General features: G+C 43.4%; 1 protein-coding gene across 1 annotated transcript; it reads left to right on the plus strand.

Annotated features, from left to right (window-relative positions):
* The first annotated feature begins 14,475 nt into the window (after positions 1-14,475).
* Positions 14,476-16,102, plus strand: LOC139459115 (uncharacterized). The gene has a single exon (XM_071240563.1). The coding sequence runs from the start codon at positions 14,476-14,478 to the stop codon at positions 15,538-15,540; it is 1,065 nt and encodes a 354-aa protein (XP_071096664.1). The 3' UTR covers positions 15,541-16,102.
* The last annotated feature ends 5,741 nt before the right edge of the window (positions 16,103-21,843 follow it).

Consider the following 21,843-nt stretch of genomic DNA (forward strand, 5'->3'; position numbering starts at 1 on the left):
CAAGGTGATCCACTTTGCTGTGCAGTTAACGTTACCACAGACTATTGAAGTGAGTGAGTGAGTTGACTTTAACGCCGCTTTTAAAAGTATTCAAGTTATACCACGGCGTATCGGCTTTATGCAGGAGGAAAGCCCGAAGTGAAACCCACGAGCACGGGTATGGTTCTGACAAACTAGAAACATAATCGGGACAAACAGGGATTCGTACCCACAATCATAGGTTTCTTGCGCAAGCGCCTTCCCAGCGATAGCCGGGGCGGCCGGGTAGCCTAGTGGTTAAAGCGTTCGCTCTTCACGCCGAAGACCCGGGTTCGATTCCCGACATGGGCACAATGTGTGATGCCCATTTCTGGTGTCCCCGGCCGTGATATTGCTGGAATATTGCTAAAAGCGGCGTAAAACCATAATCACTCACTCAACCCCAGCGATAGCCCGTTCGCGGAGCTGTCTATACCGAGAGTGTAACGAAGGTGTCACGCGCTGGGAAGGAGCTTGGTTTCTGGAGTGCCCAAGGGACGCAACTCTGCACAGACCATTGAAACTTCCCGTGTACGTTAAGTAGTTGTTAACCCAGACTTCATCGACGCACTGCATTGCATTGCTATCAGGTTTAAAATTAACAATGGATTATATGGATGATAGTGTGAAGGTTGGGAATATGACGTGAAGCTTTAATAATACTAAAGGTGCGGGTACACTCCCCTACGTTTATGTGGATGGGGATTATGTTTAGAAACTTTTTATATAATGACTGCCTATGCTGTTGCATTGTGAACACATATGTGTATATTCAAGGCAATGATTCATATAAGTAGTGATACAAAAATATAATAATCCTAGCCACGACATCCTCTACCCCGAGAATAATAAATAGTCATTTCGTAAGTAAATTCAGGCCTGTCATTATAAGTTTTGGTGAACAGTTTGTTTTAGTTCTAGTGTGTGTTTACATATGAAGTTCATAGCCATACACAATCTGCTGGTATAATGATATGCAACCTTTTTAAAGGTTGTGTGATGATTAGAATTAATATCTATGTAAACGTCAATCCTCATATTCAGTTGAATACTCTAACAAGCTTATAGGTTTCATCTTTGACTTTTCTTGAGTTTTTACAGTATAACAGCCCTTGTAAAACTTTCTATCAACATGCAGAGTGAGTGAGTTGTGTTTAGCGCCGCTTTTAATAGTATTCCAGTTGTATCGCGGCGTGTCAGCTTAAAGTGGGAGGAAAGCCTGAAGTGGTGCAGGTCTCAGACGTTTACCACTTTGGTGAAATCCACGAGCAAGGGTATGGTGCTGACAAACCGGGATTCGAACCCACAATCATAGGTTTCTGGCGTGTCCACGGGACACAACTCTGCACAGCGAATCGCGGCGCCTTAGACAACTGGGCCACCCGTGCTCCCCAACAACATGTAGAAACGTTCAACCCAATTATGTATGGTAATATCCGGGGAACTGCATGGATTCTTAAAAGAGGTATATGTCCTTATAGGTGAATTTGTATCCTGAACCCCGCCGTAAGAATCTCACAAAAGCAGTTGTCGTTCCTGTTTCACCTTCAAACTCAGCTCGGTACAATTGAGGATCCTATTCAATAATATATATGCGAATGTATTTATTCAGTCCGGACTAGTACAAGCAGACACACACACACACACACACACACACACACACACACACACACACACTCGTGCATGCTCATCGCTAAGCTATATAAGTGCAATAATCTTAGAAGTGACGTTAAACTCGATTTCACCTCACCACGTCAAACAATTCAATAAAAAAAGTTCCGAAGCCAGTGGTAGGCAAGAAACAACAATATTACAAGTCGTAAGGAAACCTTTCTGCCAAACAAGTGCAACGTGTAGTTCGTTAATAGGCCTAACAACTGCACCATTCCAACAGAGATTAGAAAGTCACCAGCTGTGATTTCAATGACGGAAATATATTCTTTGTCTGTCCAGATCTTTCCTGAGTGAATAAACACATTGACTAGGGTTCAGTGATATAAATGATTAAAATAATGAAGATACATGGCCGCCCATGGCTTCGAGGAAATGCCCGGGCTACGCTCCATTTTTTGTGCTTAACAAATAAGTACCGTATTCGACGTAATAAGCGCCTAGGGCGCTCTCAAAATTAGAAATAGGGGGCTCTTATTAGAATATTATTTTGGTGAGAAAAAAAAACAGAGTTGAAAGATAAATTTCATGGTTTATGCAGACAGCCTGAAATGTTTATGTACGACAGATATATTTTTCCAGAATTTAATTGCCCATAATTAAGGGTGCATATAACACACGAGTGCGTATTATACGCGAATAAATTAGTCTTGTGTACATTGATCAATTGGAAAGGGTGCTAATTGGGATTGTTCACCAGCCAATATATCAGCAAATGTCACCGTGGGTGCTTATTAGAGTGGGCGCTTATTACGTATATACACTTGTATGCTGCCGCATCTTTAATAATGCGCTTGGGTAAACTGGATGTCCGTATAATGCGTGATCCATGACTAAACAGATAAATAAGGACCTGATTGACACTTGCTGATAATAAACCCAAGATACATTCTGTTTCTTCTATGTGTCCCGCCGTGATATTGCTGGAATATTGCTAAAAGCGGCGTAAAACCATACTCACCCACTCTTCTATGTGTGCGTACTTGTGATATTAAGTTATTTACGTATTTAACAATTTCATTGAAAGATTAGTAGCCTTTCCTTTCTAGAAATATCGCGGAATGGTAATACAGATGTACTTGTTTCCCAAGGGATGTGGTTGACTGAAAATCTGCTGAAAATGAAAACTGAAAATACGGATACTGATATGACAAGGAATTTGTGGTTTTGAAATTGTACGTTGTACACCTCCTGTTTCACGCCATATAAGAAATGGTAACAATTAAATAGTGACTGTTTATGCTGTATTAACAATTAAATTGTTCAATCCGTCAATACGCCATGCCAACTTTTAAATTAAAACTAAATATGAATATGACCTCCTGTTTCGCCCCGTATAAGAAATGGTATGTATTTGTAGAGAATATTGACCATGATTTGCCAGTGTGGCGTCAGTCGTACAGATATAGTTTATGCATGTTTGAAATGATGTGTTGATCTGTAACTCGAGGACATCCAGTATTGCCACATGCCTGTGTTTATTGTGTTGTTTGAACAAGACACAAATAACGCAGCACATCGATAGTCGAAATTGGACCGATTAACGCAGTAGCTGTACGTGTCGGTCGATATGCCCCAAACAGATTACATTTACATCTTACCTGAGCCTTTATGTCTGGAGCTGGCATTCAGGTAGACAGTGATGCCGGCGGGCAGATCAAAGCACTCCATGCAGACCACCTCGTATTTATATGGCAGCCTTGATCCTTTGTCAAAGAACTTCTTACATTTTGTTTTGCACAAACATCTGTATTTATAGAATGATGGAAATATTCAAGGTATTCACAGATGAGAACAAAGATCGATTTGTATACCTGGTAAACGTTTCATCTGCACGAGCTATTGAAGTCACATGAAAACAACCTTGCTTCATTTTATATGTCAATTATGTATTAAGATTTCCACGTTTCAGATATTAACAAACTCTGAAAAAAACCCACCAAGTAATACACTATTTATTTCATCATAAACTCCATTGCACAAACCAGCAAGTGATTCAGGGACAGGGTCCTTGACAGATCCTTCGCCCCCTCACTCATACCAACATAAACACACGCATGTAAACATAGCTACACACCCACACACCAATTACAAGACGACCAAGAAACAACAAAAGTCTCCTCGTGGGGATTCCGGCTTAGAGTGTTGTCATACAGCTACTTTTACGAGTATACGCTTACTAAATGTACAAACAATTCTTTGAATGGCATCTAGAAGTGATACACACAAGGAAGAGAATGTATGGATGTCAGCTTCATATTTCAGCAATATCACGGCGGGGGACACCAGAAATGGGCTTCACACATTGTAGCCATGTCGGGAATCGAACCCGGGTCTTCGGCGTGACGAGCGAACGCTTTAACCACTTGACTACCCGACCGCCTCATATACACTCCGAAACGTTGTTCCACATAATAAAGACGTTGACATTCCTCTCTTCCTTATGTACATACAGCTTTTCATAATTTATAAGCATAAAGAAATATAAAGTTAGAAGTTGAATCATGACAGTAAACGTTATCGTGTAGCACAGTTGGTGCACTGACGTCACACTATAACGGTACCATTAGATAATTAAAGGTCACAGCTTTTCCTGTCCGCCCTTTGTGACGGTGTCCGTCATTTGTAATTAAGGATTGCTGATTGACGCCCCGAGTGACTTGCCACCTGTTATACATGTTTAGTCTCAGCTTCATTATAAATAGATAAGCATAAATGTGAATCAGGTAAAGTCAATTTACTCACGTCCATTCAAATGAAATTGTATAATAGTCATTGCATTCACTATCATATATAAAACTGTATACTTGTACTTATGTAAAAGGGGCGGTCGGGTAGCCTAATAGGTAAAGGGTTCGCTCCTCACGCCGAAGACCCGGGTTCGATTCCCGACATGGGTACATTGTGTGAAGCCCATTTCTGGTGTCCCCCGCCGTGATGTTGCTGGAAAATTGCTAAAAGCGGCGTAAAACAATACTCACTCACTCACTTATGTAAAGGAAGAGACACGACCGGGCCGGGAGTCGACAAGCGGGACTCGGGACACGGGCCTGGGGTCTCCGGTCACACTCTTGGTCGACGCCTGCCAATGTCCGATCATAAAGATCCTTCATACAATAAGTCTTATGTTCGACCCAATATGGCCAGTTTGTGACCCGTGAAGATCCGGAGTAGAACAGGTCTTCAGCAACCCCCGCTTGCCGTAAAAGGCGACTAACGGGATCGGGTGGTCAGGCTCGTTGACTTGGTTGATGCATGCCATCGATCTCAATTGCGTGGATCGATGCTCATGTTGCCCATCACTTGATTGTCTGGTCCAGACTCGATTATTTACAGACCGCAGTCATATAGCTGGATTATTGCTGAATGCGGCGTCAAACAACAAACAATCAAACACGTGTGTGACCTAGTTACGCCATTACGTCCTTAACTATACTGAGGATAAGTACGTGGCATAAGAAACAGTTGGGGGTGAATTCGGGTACGACATTTGCATCATCATCAGCGTCCGTTAATACCAGATGTCGCCACCTGTCAGAACAACGTCGTGATATGTATCGCTTATGTGCTGTGCATCTACAGAGTATTATTCATCGGACCTCAAATCAGCGCTTATGCAAGAGGTAAGATGCAATGCACAGACGACAGCCACAGCCACAGCCTAAATAACGACGACAAATCTCCTTTTTATCTGAAATCTCAATAACCCTGGCTGCAGATCGATGTACCGTATTCGACGTAATAATATATTTTCCAGAATTTAATTGCCCTTAATTAAGGGTGTATATAACACAGGAATGCGTATTATACTCAAATAAATAAGTCTTGTGAACATTGATCAATCGGAAGGGGTGCTAATTGGGATTGTTCATTAGCCAATATATTAGCAAATACCGCCGTGGGCGCTTATTAGAGCGGGGCGCTTATTCCGTCGAATACGGTATTTCTTCAGAAAACGCCACAATGTCGCTGAACCATAGCCTCCAACAAGACTTAACAATGTACACTACTCGCTGATCGACCAGCTGATGAACGTTTCCCTTCGCTGCCATCACAAGACCGAGACTGTTGGAACAACCTCGATCCAAGGATGTGGATCTTCTCGCTGATGTACGATATATAGGTAACAGTGTGGACGGTCATTAGGTACCAATGATCAAACTGCGTCCGACGTCCACTGTTCTGTGAACAGTACAGGACTCCACTTTCGACTGCAGCATCGTCTACAGTAGACCTACCATGAAACATGGCTGCAATTATGAGTGTAAAAGGGACATTGAGCACACTGTGACACTTGTTTTAATCACGAAAATTGTTTCGAGAGTATATCACTTGGAATGTAAGTAAGTATAATATTCGAACCTTGTAAACAAAATGTAAAATGTTTAATCTGTTTGCTTAGCAATAGTCAAAGTAATTTTGTTTTCAAGACACTGTCGTAATACTATTTTTGTGACTCTCAGCTACGTTAAGTACAAAGCCATGCAAGACGAGTAAGGCGTCTTTCTCGAGTCTTTTCATTCGTCAAAAAATAATTATTGTTGCAATTTCGTGATTTAGAATCATGTCTTGACTATTCTTGAAAAGTGTGTGTGTGTACGCGTGCATGTGTGTGTGCGTGTGTGTGTGCGTGCGTGCGTGCGTGCGTGCGTGTGTGTGTGCGTACATGTGTGTGCGTGCGGTTGTGTGCGTGCGTGTGTGTACGCGTGCGTGTGTGGTTGTGTGTGTGTGCGCGTGCGTGAGTGTGTGTGCGTGCGTGTGTGTGTGTGTGTGCGTGTGTGTGTGTGTATTTGCAAGCTATACCAATATGTAAGAAATGTTAACCCATGACAATAACGTGCAATACCTAATGTTTCACTTTTAGCTGAGTAACTTTCGCTATCCACGTGTTATTTAGGATTGTGCCAAGAGAACCTAAAATGTATTAAATGTATTATACGCCTGAGACTGGTAGGGATGTGCAAGTAAATCAAGAAAATCAAAATACAGACATGAGCTATATGTATGCCTGTGACTGGCATTTACGTGCATGGCGTCATCCTTACTATTGTCTTTTAGTATTATTCACTAAGTATACTGAACAACAAAAGTTCCTGTGACATTGAATAAGATTTAATGCAAAGTTATGTTTTTTACCAAATCTGAAACAATTTCGATTTGCAACAGATAAAAGACTCCTGTAAGTGTTCAAATGGTTTAATTTGCCATACTGAAAAATAGAAAATGCGTGATTTCATTAAAAAAAACCATGAACATGCCAAAATGTCAATTTACAAATCAATAGCATGTGTTCACACCTCTGGTTGCGATGCAAGCAACACATCTTCGTCTCATGGAATGGACCAGGCGTCGGGCAATGTCCTGTGGGATATCTGTTCATATCTGCTGGAGCATGTTTCGAAGTTCCTGGAGTGTCTGTGGAACACGTGGTTGACGTCGAAGGCCCCGATCCATCTCATCCTGAGAATCCTGAACAAGTCGACCAATATGAAGCCGAGCGTTGGCATGTTGAAAGGTAATGCCTGGGCCATGACTACGCAAAAACGGTAGAACAACAGGGCTGATGATCTCATCGCGGTAGCGCTGTCCATTGAGATTTCCCTCCTACCACTATCAAACGGGTCCTCTGTCTTGCTGTAATCCCACCCCATACCATAACGTTGTCGTCCCCGAACCGATCTTCTTCCTTGACACAATGATTGACGTAAGGTTCACCTCGATGTCGGTATACTCGAATCCGTCCATCGCTGTGGCTGAGGTGAAAACGAGACTCGTCAGTGAATAGAACTTGTCCCCACTGCATGGCCGTCCAGCGTAGACGCTGTCTGCACCACTGTAGACGTGCTTGACGGTGGTTTCCTGTCAAAATGGGACGTCTGGCGGGTCTTCTGGCGACAATCACTGCACATCTGAGGCGACGACGTACGGTTTGTGAAGATATTCGTCGAAGGCCAGGGATGCTTCTTGCAGTCACTGTTGCTGGCTGAGGTGAAAACGAGACTCGTCAGTGAATAGAACTTGTCCCCACTGCATGGCCGTCCAGCGTAGACGCTGTCTGCACCACTGTAGACGTGCTTGACGGTGGTTTCCTGTCAAAATGGGACGTCTGGCGGGTCTTCTGGCGACAGTCACTGCACATCTGAGGCGACGACGTACGGTTTGTGAAGATATTCGTCGAAGGCCCGGGATGCTTCTTGCAGTCACTGTTGCTGGCTTGAATCGATTTCGTAGGTGTGTTGTTCGAATCCAGTTGTCTTGTCTTGCCACTCCGAGGATGGTCTCTGACTGCATTCGTCTGTTGTCAACCAAATGGTGTTTCTGTGGACGTTAAATTGTCTTGCAACATCACGTTGACTCGATCCTACTTCAAGCATACCAATGCCTCGCAGACGCTCATTTTCGGACGGGCGTGGCATTTCTTAATGTTGAATAATTGCGTAATTTTGTTGTCTTTCTTAGTGGTTGTTGTCAGCACGATGCTAAACAATGCATATGGAATCCAGTTAACGCACATGTTTTTATACCCATTCTTGGGTAGTGAAGTGCAGGGGGCTTGCGTAAAAGTCAACTTTTGCATGGAATGCATGCTTTTCTGTAGCAGTTGCGTTTTTGTGACTTGATTCCATACATGTACTACAGTATTGAAAACCAAACTTTACTTGTTAGAAAAATACACTAAAATATTGGTGTCACAGGAACTTTTGTTGTTGAGTATATATTTCGCACTAGAAACTATACGTTTCCAATATCCTAGCAATGGTTAGTAACAATGATACAGATAGGCTAGATACAGTTAACATCGTTTGCTAAAGTCAGATAGTTTACACTGTCCAAAGAGCGTTATTTGGATAAAATTAGCAAGCTTCTGTCTTTAGTAAAGCATTCCGTTTACCAAATCGTACACTGGCAAATGTGACATATATTACCACGTCCCAAGTGCACCTTGCTTATCTCCTTGCGGACAAGGCCCCCAGTACCCCGTGCTAGTTTCCTCGTGGTATTTCCGGGGTAGGGTAGACGTCTTTATACGTGTCTCCTCTGGGGAATCCCAGGTAGGATAGGCCCCCAGTACCCCGTGCTAGTTTCCTCGTGGTATTTCCGGGGTAGGGTAGACGTCTTAATACGTGTCTCCTCTGGGGAATCCCGGGTAGAATAGGCCCCCAGTACCCCGTGCTAGTTTCCTCGTGGTATTTCCGGGGTAGGGTAGACGTCTTAATACGTGTCTCCTCTGGGGAATCCCGGGTAGAATAGACCCCCAGTACCCCGTGCTTGTTTCCTCGTGGTATTTCCGGGGTAGGGTAGACGTCTTTATACGTGTATCCTCGTGGGGAATCCCAGGTAAGATAGGTTTCCAGTACCCCGTGCTAGTTTACTCGTGGTAATCCGGGGTAGAGTAGATGTCTTTATACGTGTCTCCTCTGGGGATTCCCGGGTAAGATAGGTTCCTAGTACCCCGTGCTTGTTTCCTCGTGGGATTTCCGGGGTAGGGTAGATGTCTTTATACGTGTATCCTCGTGTGGATTCCCGGGTAGGATAGGCCCCCAGTACCCCGTGCTTGTTTCCTCGTGGTATTTCCAGGGTACAGTAGGTGCCCTCATACTTTTGTCCTCATGGGGATTTCGGGGTAAGACAGATCCTTATTGCGCCAAGATCGTGGTCAGAGCTGACTCGTAATGATTCGGTGACTGTGACGATTGTTGTTCCTCATGCTTGATTGTTTACAGGCTGGTGCCTGAATATGCTTTGTAAACCAACATTCACTCATATCAGCTTCATCTTGTACTGTTACGAAATGAAATGAAAAGATGACATATTTGATAGAGATAGTGATGATAAACTGATATTCAACTGAATAGCTCCTCAAGTTGTTTCAGGCATCACTATTCGCTTTGCATAATTGTCGCCCTTAGCCGTGCCAGGATCTGCTGGTATCATGACATTCATCTGGATTATGATTATGTTGAGCCTTGATCTCTGCACGCGAGATTCGCCACGGATTTATAAATAGATGTATCCATGGATTCACCAAAGGTGGTATACGTGTCTGACCTTCATCCCTCACCCTTTCCCCCTCCCTCTCGCACTCATACACTCACCCATTCGCTCACTCACTCGAAAATGGAAGCGAATGAGTGGTTGCTCAGTCGTCAAGGGCGCTGGAGTTCGCTTTGCATTATTGCGTCCATTATGCTTTCCAGAATCCCATGATCGTGGGTCGGAATACCTGATTAACGATGCATATGAATTAGAATATCTGCTCGGATCATCTTCCCGAGGCAAGAGAGTTAACTGACTTTAAATGTCCAGTTTCCACCCTTGCCGACCTAGGATGGAATTACTGGGCTCGATCGTAGCGCTACCAGTGGCTATTACCAATTACGACAGTTTACGAACCGGATTTCAATTTCAGTGCGCGATTTTGATTGGACTATGCATAGACTCGTTAGTCCAGCCAAAATGTAACTCCATAATACCAGCCTAGTTCGGCAAGGGTGGAAACTGGACTTTTATAGTCAGTTAAATCTCTTGCCTCTGCAAGATGGCTCGGATTGGCAAAGTCAAAACAAGCTAATTTGGGCAAGAAATTTAACTTTAGCTTAAGGTATATCGATCTTATCCCATACAGTGACTACAAACCTGTAATTAGATGTTACATCAGAAACCTAATGCAGAAGAAGTGGAACATCCAAGTAGGTATAAATAAATTACATGCAATAAGACCAAATGTCGGTTACACCCACTTGGGGTTGTCAGTCCAGATTTGAAGACGTCATATTAAGACGATGTCGTGTTGTCCATTCATAATATATTCATGAATATTTATTGATAGGTGAAGATCCTTCATTCTATATCCCTTGTGATGAAAGTGAGTGAGTGAGTGAGTATGGTGCGTCGATTAAGTCTGGGTTAACAAGGGAAGTTTCAATGATCTGTACAGAGTTGCGTCCCTTGGGCACTCCAGAAACCAAGCTCCTTCCCAGCGCATGACACCTTCGTTACACTCTCGGTATAGACAGCTCCGCGAACGGGCTATCGCTGGGGCTGAGTGAGTGATTATGGTTTACGCCGCTTTTAGCAACCTTCGGCGTGATGAGCGAACGCTTTAACCACTAGGCTACCCTACCGCCCCTTGTGATGAAATAATCACGGTCAAGCATGTCCTGCTTGACTGCGTTAATTTTTCCATCACAAGGGTTAACTATTTCAAGGTTTTATCCATAAAGGATCTTTTTAATCAGATAAGTGCTCCTATAATTTTTTATATGTATAAAAATGAATTTATTGAAATATTTTGATGTAGAAAGTTATGTATTGTATTAATTTGTAGTATTTGATTAGTAACTGTGATCGTTAGTGGCTATGCTTTTTATTGGGGTTGAAGTAGCGTAAAATTATTGTCCCCCAGAAAGGGTACGTAAGCCCACGTCATTCAAAGTATTTTTTATATCTACCAGTGGTTTAATTGAAGATTTTTTTTTATATCTAATCCATGGCTAAACCTTGTCTATAATCACAAGTGACTAACAGGTACCATGCAGAGGTACTGTAAGCCCCCATGGTCGCAAGTATGGTGGCCTAACTTTGGTTTCTGGTGATCTGTAGCCCAGTCGTCTAAAGCGCCGCGATTCGCTGTGCAGAGTTGCGTCCCTTGGACACGCTAGAAACCTATGATCGTGGGTTCGAATCCTAGTTCGCCCCGATTATGTTTCTAGGTTTGTCAGCACCATACCCGTGCTCGTGGGTTTCACCGAAGTGGTAAACGTCTGATATCTGTATCACTTCGGGCTTTCCTCCCACATTTAGCTGACACGCCGTGATATAACTGGAATACTGTTAAAGCGGCGTTAAACCCAATTCGCTCAGTCACTATGGTAATATGGTAGTTTCAATATAAATCTGTGATATTCTGGTTGTTTTACTGTCCTTTGTTGGCATTTTTTTTATGATCTGAATGTAAATATTATTCATGTATAAATTGTTTTTGTCACGATATGGCTGAAATATTGCCGATGTGACGTAAAATATTAACTCACTCATAAACACATGCTCATGATATAGTCGGAATCGTAAATAGTATCTGCTTTAGTCAGATATTTGGAAAGGGTTTTGTTTCTTGTATTTAATAACAACACTATTCATGTATGTACTGACAGCCTCCCTACACTCGATTCATGCTCAAATCGCTAACAGTACTACCCTGGCCAATAGATTACTGTACATTTGAATATCATTCTCAGCTCCCTGGGGGGTATACAACCAAAGACATAAACGTCTAGGACCTGCATCGGGTTCCCCTCCCACATTAAGCTGATTCGCTATCTAAAATAATGTTGAGAATGACGTAAAGCCATCTCACTTACTCATTGAACAGGTTGTGACCAGTTGTATTCCTGAGTTTACTGTTGGACCCGTGAAGATCCGGGGTGGAATAGGTCTTCAGCAACCCATGCCTGCGCAAAAGGCGACTTGCTTGTTGTAAGAGACGACTAACGGGATCGAGTGGTCAGACTCGCTGACTTGGCTGATACATGTCATCGTATCCCAGTTGCGTAGATCGATGCTCATGATGTCAATCACTTTATTGTCTGATCCAGACTCAATTATTGACAGACCGCCCTCATATAGATGGAATATTGCTGAGTGTGGCGTTATACAACAAAGAAAACAAACACAGGTTACTGTTGACTGTTTACTGTCTATCATGACTTCCCATACTCTCTACTTCCCCTCCTTATAATTCATGACCATTAATTAAACACGGAAACGTCATTCACAGTTTTCGTTCTATCTTCATCGTCTCCATGCATCTTCTGCACTTACAAGGATTCAGTCAGTGACAACAGGTCACCCCAGTCAAGACGCAAACTATTTTGTAAAGTTCATGTTTTGAAATACCATCTAGTGCGATGAAGTATTAAAGACGCAAACCATTTTGTAAAGTTCATGCATGTTTTGAAATACCACCACCTAGTGCGATGAAGTATTAAAGACGCAAACCATTTTGTTAAGTTCATGCATGTTTTGAAATACCACCTGGTCCGATGAAGTATTAAAGATGCAAACCATTTTGTAAAGTTCATGTTTTGAAATACCACCTAGTGCGATGAATTATTTAAGATGCAAACCATTTTGTAAAGTTCATGTTTTGAAATACCACCAAGTGCGATGAAGTATTAAAGACGCAAACCATTTTGTAAAGTTCATGTTTTTAAATACCACCAAGTGCGATGAAGTATTAAAGACTCAAACCATTTTGTAAAGTTCATGCATGTTTTGAAATACCACCTAGTGCGCTGAAGTATTTAAGACGCAAACCATTTTGTAAAGTTCATGTTTTGAAATACCGCCAAGTGCGATGAAGTATTAAACACTAGAGGCAGTACCCATCCGTGACGCGCAACAAGGCAGACTCAAGAACCATTTTGGCTATTGATCCTAACAATAAGCAACACGGCTCGTACAGGAAACTCGTGCGGCTGACCTTTATTGAAGAGACGTAGACCGCTGAACAGATCCAATAATCTAATAGCATAGATAGTTACGTCTTAAGCCATACGGCTCAAGTTAGCGCACTTCAATCAACGCCAGCGGACTGTACATTGGAAGCGTGCGTCAGTAAAACTGTTGATCTGCTCAAGTATTCATGATCAATCGACAAGACGAGTGCAGTTTCAAACAGAGTTTACAGGGTATGGTAATGTTCTTTATTTTGAAAAAAAGAAAGAACGGTTTCATATTTGAAGGATACAAATGATTAATTTCCTTATTGATCGCAAAGCGTCGACAAATAGTAAGAGCAAAAAGCGGAGAGGGAGAGGGAGGAGAGGAGTGAGGGAGAGAGTGATGAGAGAGAGAGGTTAGAGCTAGGGAGAGAGAGAGCGAGAGAGAGAGAGGGAAGAGAGAGCGAGAGAGATAGAGAGAGGCGAGAGGGAGAGGGAAGAGAGAGCGAGAGAGATAGAGAGAGGAGAGAGCAAGGGAGTGAGGGCGAGAGAGAGAGGAGAGAGGGGGCGAGAGAGAGAGAGGGAGAGGGAGGAGGTATGCAAGGATGGCCCTTATACGTTAATGTTTGTCATTGTTGTTATAAATTTCATATTTCACGTGATTTTGAGCAAGGTCAGTTCTTTGTATATATCTTAAATTACAAGTAGCTTTGTGATTACTGATATTTCTGTCGAAATACACATTATTATCCCCAAGAACATTCGGAATAGCCGGGAAAAAAGCAACACTTGGGTCACTTAAGAATTTTCATTATTTGAATATTTCAGGTCACAAAGGAGAATATTATGAAGTACGTTAGCGACTGCATGAACTGGTGCCAAGAAATTTGACCCAAACAAACGCCATGAGGCGTGACGCTTATGAGCTAATTCCAAGTCTATGCTATTACGCCCAGTATAGCAGTATAACTATTACACGTTTTGAGTGTACACAATGACTGACTGATCTGTCGTGCCGAGATACCGTCAGCCATTGCGTGTGGAGTTCCCCCTTCTATTGAAGTGCAAATTAGAGTCAACATGACTGGTGTAGCGGCTGGAGTTACGTATGTGATAGGTGTTGAAGCAACAATCGGTGATTGTATCTGAACCTGAGCTTGTCACGGTTTGAAGAAATACCCACTTGGCCGTATGGAGTCGTATAGTCATTGTTCAAAGGGAGGTAACTGACGGAGGCGTGGCACGAACGGCACGGTGATCAGTTCTGTCTGATCTTAATCAAGTCATTACCTTTGGGCCGTTAGTCTTTGATTAAGGCCAACGGCGATCTCGGCATTCGCTAAACATGATTCGTTGCGGGAACAAGAAAGTACGAGCTCTCCTCTCAGGGAGTCTCTGTGTGTCGTCGCTCTATACTATACAGACCCTCCTTCAGCTAAACGTATTTCACCTGGAGACATTTAGAAGTAATTCTTTAGTCTCATCGCCTGCGAGTTTTATTGCGGTTGTTAAAAACAGTACGAGAACTTTCAACGGAATTGTGAGAAATAATTCGGAGGCCAATGTATATCGCTGGAAGAACAGCAAATGGGAGCGAATTCCAGGATTTTGTTCCAAGCCGGAGAAATTTTTGGCAACGACTCTGAAAACTTCAATTGGAAAAATGAAAATGTACATTCACGATGTGGCCAAAGACATCCACGTGTCTGGTTCCATCAAACGGACAGGTCTGTGGGACTCCCCCGGGGTATACAGTATGATTTCCCGCCTGAAACGCCAACCGGGCATGGGGCTAATAGACATCGGGGCACAACTCGGGACATTTTCCTTGGTTGCCGCCATGATGGGCAGAGATGTGGTTTCAGTTGACCCGCTGGTGGAGAACGTTTTAAGATTGTGCAAAACTGTCCAGGAAGGACACATAACGTCCAGGGTAACAATTCTATTCTCAGCGCTCTCCGCAAAACGAAAAATCGTAACGTTCCAAAGACTACCGAACAATATCGGGGGCACACACATATCCGACGTACTCAGACCAAACATTGATGTCAATATGGATGATGACTACAACAAAAATTATGTCAACACCGTCCTGTTCGATGACATTCTTCCATTCGTCAACTTCTCCAAAGCTTTTATAAAAATTGACGTTGAGGGTCATGAGTATGAAGCCTTGAAAGAAGCGAGAAAGTTTTTCGCGAATATTGACGTTTTCGGAATTCTGATGGAATGGTTTCAAATCCGGACAAATAAGCGAGGCTTCCAGGTGAAAGATCTGATGTCTAGTTTAAACTTCAGAGCCGAAGACCCAATGCTCAGAGGGCGTCTTGACCAGTCTAAGCCAGCGTCATGGCCGAGTGATATTCTGTGGTTGAAAAAGGATGCATTTGCTGCACGGCCAACAATATAACAACATTTGCGCGTGTGGTTCTTATGCATGTGTTATATTCGGGTCGATTCGGCTTATTCCGTGACCAACACAATACGTTTGGATGCAATCAGGGTGACATTTCATGAATTCACTGAAATCCGCGTAGCGCCATTTCCCGCTGCGTAAAGTACGCATAACAAGACGACCGATCCTGAGACATTCGTGTAAAGGTCACAAGGGTGTGGTTGCTACATGAACTAGTAAATCCATTTCCAATATGGATTCCTTCTAATGCTGTCCGAGATGATCTATTTGGTGGAGATGATCCGAATGACGTTCGTATACGGTACAATGCTTTCATCAATCTAAACAGGGAAATAGCACCGACTGTGTAAGATTAATCCTTACAGACACTACAAAGGTAGCCAATGAGAATTATGTAGTTTAGTGGCTGTCTGCTCGCAGATTCCCGGATGTTTGAAGAAAAGGAATTGGTTTGGGATGTCATAAAACATCAGGAAAATAAAAACGAACAGAAGATGTACGGGTGTGGGAACGATTGGCGTTCTTCACCGCAAATTACGTTTTCAGATTTTGTAAAGGAGGTACTGAATATGTGAGATGGATTCTTCTTTCAACCAAAGTACTGTGTGATGTTTGTGTGAGAATTTTCTACTGATTCCCGAGGGCGCTAGAACGACGTTTGAAACAACTTCTGGTCTGTTTTCCCGTCCAATTGATATTTCAACGAACCAATTTTCTTTAAAAGTTTTCTATTCAATGTGTTTTATATATTACAAGGTGTAAACATTGCTAAAGCAATAAAACATAAAACGATAACTGTATGTATTCATATATTCAAGTGGACAACATTGTCCATATATTACGAATTTTAATTTTCATCATTGCTAGTCAGATATTTCTGCTACGGGATGCTATTATTGAAGAGAGTTTTGTTGTTGTTTGTTGTTTAGCGCCGCACTCAGCAGTATTCCAGCTACATGACGGCGGTCTGTAAATAGACTAGTCTGGACCAGACAATCCAGTGAGGGACATCATGAGCATCGATCTACGTATTTGGGATACGATGACATGTATCAGCCAAGTCAGCGAGCCTGACCACCTGATCCCGTTAGTCGTCTCTCACGATAAAGCATGGGTTGCGGAATTCTAACCCGGATCTCCATGGGTCTATTGAAGGAAATGAATTGTTTTAACGTCCATTCGAATAGTATACTATACAACTTTTTAATAAGCTATGCCATTCTATTTAAATATGTACTTGACATAAATTGACGGCCAAAGGAAGGTATACACCCACATTTGATGGTAGCTAAATTGAAACAAAACAAGAAATGTTTTTGCCCATGGAGATGTGTTTAATACGGGTATCATAGTTATGTTTTGGACCATACGTTTACGGTGTTTCGGAGATTGTTGTCAGCCTAGTTACGTTTTGATAACGTTTGTAATGTTTTGGTCACATCCAATTGTCAAGTGTATACTATAAGTTGTAGGGGACGAGGGGAACATGGGGTTGTATGGGTCCCGCGTTAGGTTTACACGAGCCGGAGGCGAATGGTATAAAACCTAACGAGGGATTTATAAAAAAAACCCATGTTCCCAGGGTGATCCTGCTACAACGAATTTAACTTTCCGACATGTTTTCGTATGACATTGCCCTCCATTGGCTCGGAAAAAGCGTGAGGCTTTTTGCTTTAAAGCAGGATATAAAGGATTTATTCTGTCTCTAAGAAATGCAGTGTAGTGCTCGTGGCGGGGTATAAGAGATTTATTCACCCCCTGAGAAATTAATTACCCCTCAAGGCGGGTTACGCAGTATTTTATCAAGATCACGTGGACTAATCAGATCTCATCATTCTGACAACGAGGTGTGATAAAGTATTTTATCAAGATCACGTGGACCAATCAGATCTCATCATTCTTACATGGATGTATGATAATTTCTTTTGTACGGCAGTTTATGATGAGAATCTTTTTTTGTGTATCATGGAGAGATACAAATATCCAAAATGGAGTCGTATATTTCAGTTATATCACGGTGAGTCAGCTTAATGTGGAAACAATGCCCCAAAAGCAGGCTGCAGCAGATATTTGGCAAAGTGGATTGACGGGTATGTTTCATTTTAGAAAAACGATGTTACAGAGACCCCACTTTACACTGATCTCTAATCTTACAGCGCCCTCTCACTTTACATTGATCCCGACGTTACAGTGACCCCACTTTACACTGATCTCTAATCTTAAAGCGCCCACTCATTTTACATTCATTCCGACGTTACAGAGATCCCGCTTTACACTGATCTCTAATCTTACAGCGCCCTCTAACTTTACACTGATCCCCGACGTTACAGAGCCCCCACTTTACACTGATCTCTAATCTTACAGCGCCATCTCATTGTACAGTGATCCCCGTCGTTACAGAGACCCCGCTTTACACTGATCTCTAATCTGACAGCGTCCACTCATTTTACAGTGATCCCCGACGTTACAGTGACCCCGCTTCAACTGATCTCTTATCTTACAGCGCCCTCTCACTTTACATTGATCCCCGACGTTAAAGAGACCCCGTTTTACACTGATCTCTAATCTTACAGCGCCCTCTAACTTTACAGTGACCCCTAACGTTACAAAGACCCCGCTTTACACTGATCTCTAATCTGACAGCGTCCACTCATTTTACAGTGATCCCCGTCGTTACAGAGACCCCGCTTTACACTGATCTCTAATCTGACAGCGTCCACTCATTTCACAGTGATCCCCGTCGTTACAGAGACCCCACTTTACACTGATCTCATATCTTACAGCGCCCTCTCACTTTACATTGATCCCCGACGTTACAGAGACCCCGCTTTACACTGATCTCTTATCTTACAGCGCCCTCTCACTTTACATTGATCCCCGACGTTACAGTGACCCCGCTTTACACTGATCTCATATCTTACATCGCCCTCTCACTTTACATTGATCCCGACGTTACAGTGACCCCGCTTTACACTGATCTCTTATCTTACAGCGCCCTCTCACTTTACATTGATCCCGACGTTACAGAGACCCCACTTTACACTGATCTCTAATCTTACAGCGCCCTCTCACTTTACATTGATCCCGACGTTACAGAGACCCCACTTTACACTTATCTCTAATCTTAAAGCGCCCACTCATTTTATATTCATGCCGACGTTACAGAGATCCCGCTTTACACTGATCTCTAATCTTACAGCGCCCTCTAACTTTACAGTGATCCCTAACGTTACAAAGACCCCGCATTACACTGATCTCTAATCTTACAGCACCCTCTCATTTTACAATGATTCTCGACGTTACAGAGACACCACTTTACACTGATCTCTCACCCTTGTTCAATTTGGCATCAACCAATTACTGTAATCGATCGGAGACAGTGCCTCAATTACACACAGGACATAAAATAGTATGCCTTATTATACGATGAGTACTACATAACCGATGTTAATTACACCTAATTGCATTGATGACATTTTTACGTTAAGATGATGACTGAATTATTTGACATCGGATGTTTCAGGATGCTTTTTCCTATTGCAAATGTACCATGACGCGTACACACGGGAAGAATGACCTTATTGCCAACAGTCTAACATTGAACATACAAGGACCCTTGGGGATTCTTGGGCAAGAAATGCCCCCATTACCTATATTTGTTATCAGAACCATTTAATGGGAACGGACGGTTTACACTGCGTGACCTGGCAGATTCTGTCATCGTAACCCACCAGGGAGTATTGTTCATGCTGCCACTAACTGTTTTGGTTGGCCCAAACTCCATATACCTAGAGTGAGTAAGAATGGTTTTACGCCGCTTTTACCAATATTCCTGCAATATTGCGGCGGGGACCACCACAAATGGGCTTCACGAATTGTTCCCACGCCGGGAATCGAACCTGTATCTTCGGATTGACGAGCGAACACTTTTACCACTAGGCTACCCGACCGCCATCCCTATTACCTAGAAGTCGCCGTGATGTAGCTATTATGTTATATAAAACAACATGCACTCATTGAACACACATGGTACCATGCCAAGATCGACTCTTGTGTCGCAAAAGTCCCCTTTAAAATAAACCCAGTATGACAGTAGCTCCGGAGAACTTCATATGTATACCCACCGACAAAAGAAACGTGAATACCATACATGTTGGTTAATATATGAAGAATTACTCATATTTAAGAAGTTTTAGATTGGTTCGACGCACAAACGAACACACTGGTATGTTGTCTGAATCGACGCTCATGAACGCATCACAATTGACGTCATAGGTCCTGTTTCGTGCAGGATTAGCGTGAAAAGTTTGGAAATCACGTGCAGCATATGGTGATAAGAATAAAGACACGCTGTGGCAACACTTGACTGACTTTTAGTTACGTCATAAAGTGGTACACATTGAAAATGTCTCTTCTTAACGTACATACTTCTCTATATGTTTCTATGGTTCGCGTTTCTTTTGGTGGTGAGTATATTTTCTGATAAATAGACACAAATAGTGGGATATGGAAGGTTGCAGATTAAAATTTGGCTTTGGAAGGTGACAGATTGCAGCTTGGCTTTGGAAGGTGACAGATTGCGACTTGGCTTTGGAAGGTGACAGATTGCGACTTGGCAATGGTAGGTGACAGATTGCGACTTAGCAATGGAAGGTGACAGATTGCGACTTGGCTTTGGAAGGTGACAGATTGCGACTTGGCTTTGGAAGGTGACAGATTGCGACTTGGCTTTGGAACGTGACAGATTGCGACTTGGCTTTGGAAGGTGACAGATGGAGACTGGGCAATGGAAGGTGACAGATCGTGACTGGGCAACGTGAGGTGACATATCGAGACTTGGCAGCTTATGATCAATTATGGAGACTGGGCAGTGGACGGTATCAGATCGAGACCTGACAGTGGACGGTGACGGATCGAGACCTGACAGTGGACGGTGACGGATTGAGACTGGACAGTGGACGGTGACGGATTGAGACTGGACAGTGGACAGTGACAGATCGAGACTGGACAGTGGACGGGAACAGATTGAGAATGGACAGTGGAGGGTGACATATCGAGACTTGGCAGCTTATGATCAATTATGGCGACTGGGCAGTGGATGGTAACAGATCGAGACCTGACAGTGGACGGTGACGGATCGAGACCTGACAGTGGACGGTGACGGATCGAGACCGGACAGTGGACGGTGACGGATTGAGACTGGACAGTGGACAGTGACAGATCGAGACTGGACAGTGGACAGTGACAGATTGAGACTGGACAGTGGATGGTGACAGATCGAGACTGGGCAGTGGACGGTGACAGATTGGGACTGGACAGTGGATGGTGACAGATTGAGACTGGACAGTGGACAGTGACAAATCGAGACTGGACAGTGGACGGTGACAGATTGAGACTTGACAGTGGCTGGTGACAGATTGAGACAGGACAGTGGACAGTGACGGATTGATACTGGACAGTGGACAGTGACAGATCGAGACTGGACAGTGGACGGTGACAGATCGAGACTGGACAGTGGACAGTGACGGATTGAGACTGGACAGTGGACAGTGACGGATTGAGAGTGGACAGTGGACAGTGACAGATCGAGACAGGACAGTGGACAGTGACGGATTGAGACTGGACAGTGGACAGTGACAGATCGAGACTGGACAGTGGACGGTGACAGATTGAGACTGGACAGTGGATGGTGACGGATTGAGACTGGACAGTGGATGGTGACAGATCGAGACAGGACAGTGGACAGTGACGGATTGAGACTGGACAGTGGACAGTGACGGATTGAGATTGGACAGTGGACAGTGACGGATTGAGACTGGACAGTGGACAGTGACAGATCGAGACTGGACAGTGGACAGTGACGGATTGAGACTGGACAGTGGATGGTGACAAATCGAGACTGGACGGTGGACGGTGACAGATCAAGACTGGGCAAATGGTCACCATGATTGTGCTGTAGGCCACAGAACGAGGCAATGTATATATCGAGTATATACAGAGAGTAGTCGATGGTAGTAATCACGTGGAATCGGGGATACAATGTCCGTTGTGTATACAGATAGTGATCGTAGTAGTAACCCAATGGGAATTCGACCCACTCACTATGCACTAATACACCCACCAGAACCCATTCACTCACTCACTCACCTAGTCACTTACTCCTCTATCTTGATGAAGCAGTAGAGAGTTAACGAGCTATGGCAGCTATTGCTGGAAAGTTAATCAACGACCAAATTCCCTCAGGGCGTCACGGCTCCCTCTTGTTAGCGCTGTAGCCCCTATCTACACCTGCTGTAT

Source organism: Haliotis cracherodii, unplaced genomic scaffold (genome assembly GCF_022045235.1).
Source record: "Haliotis cracherodii isolate W230 unplaced genomic scaffold, xgHalCrac1.p SCAF_13, whole genome shotgun sequence".
Taxonomy (NCBI): Eukaryota; Metazoa; Mollusca; class Gastropoda; order Lepetellida; family Haliotidae; genus Haliotis; species Haliotis cracherodii.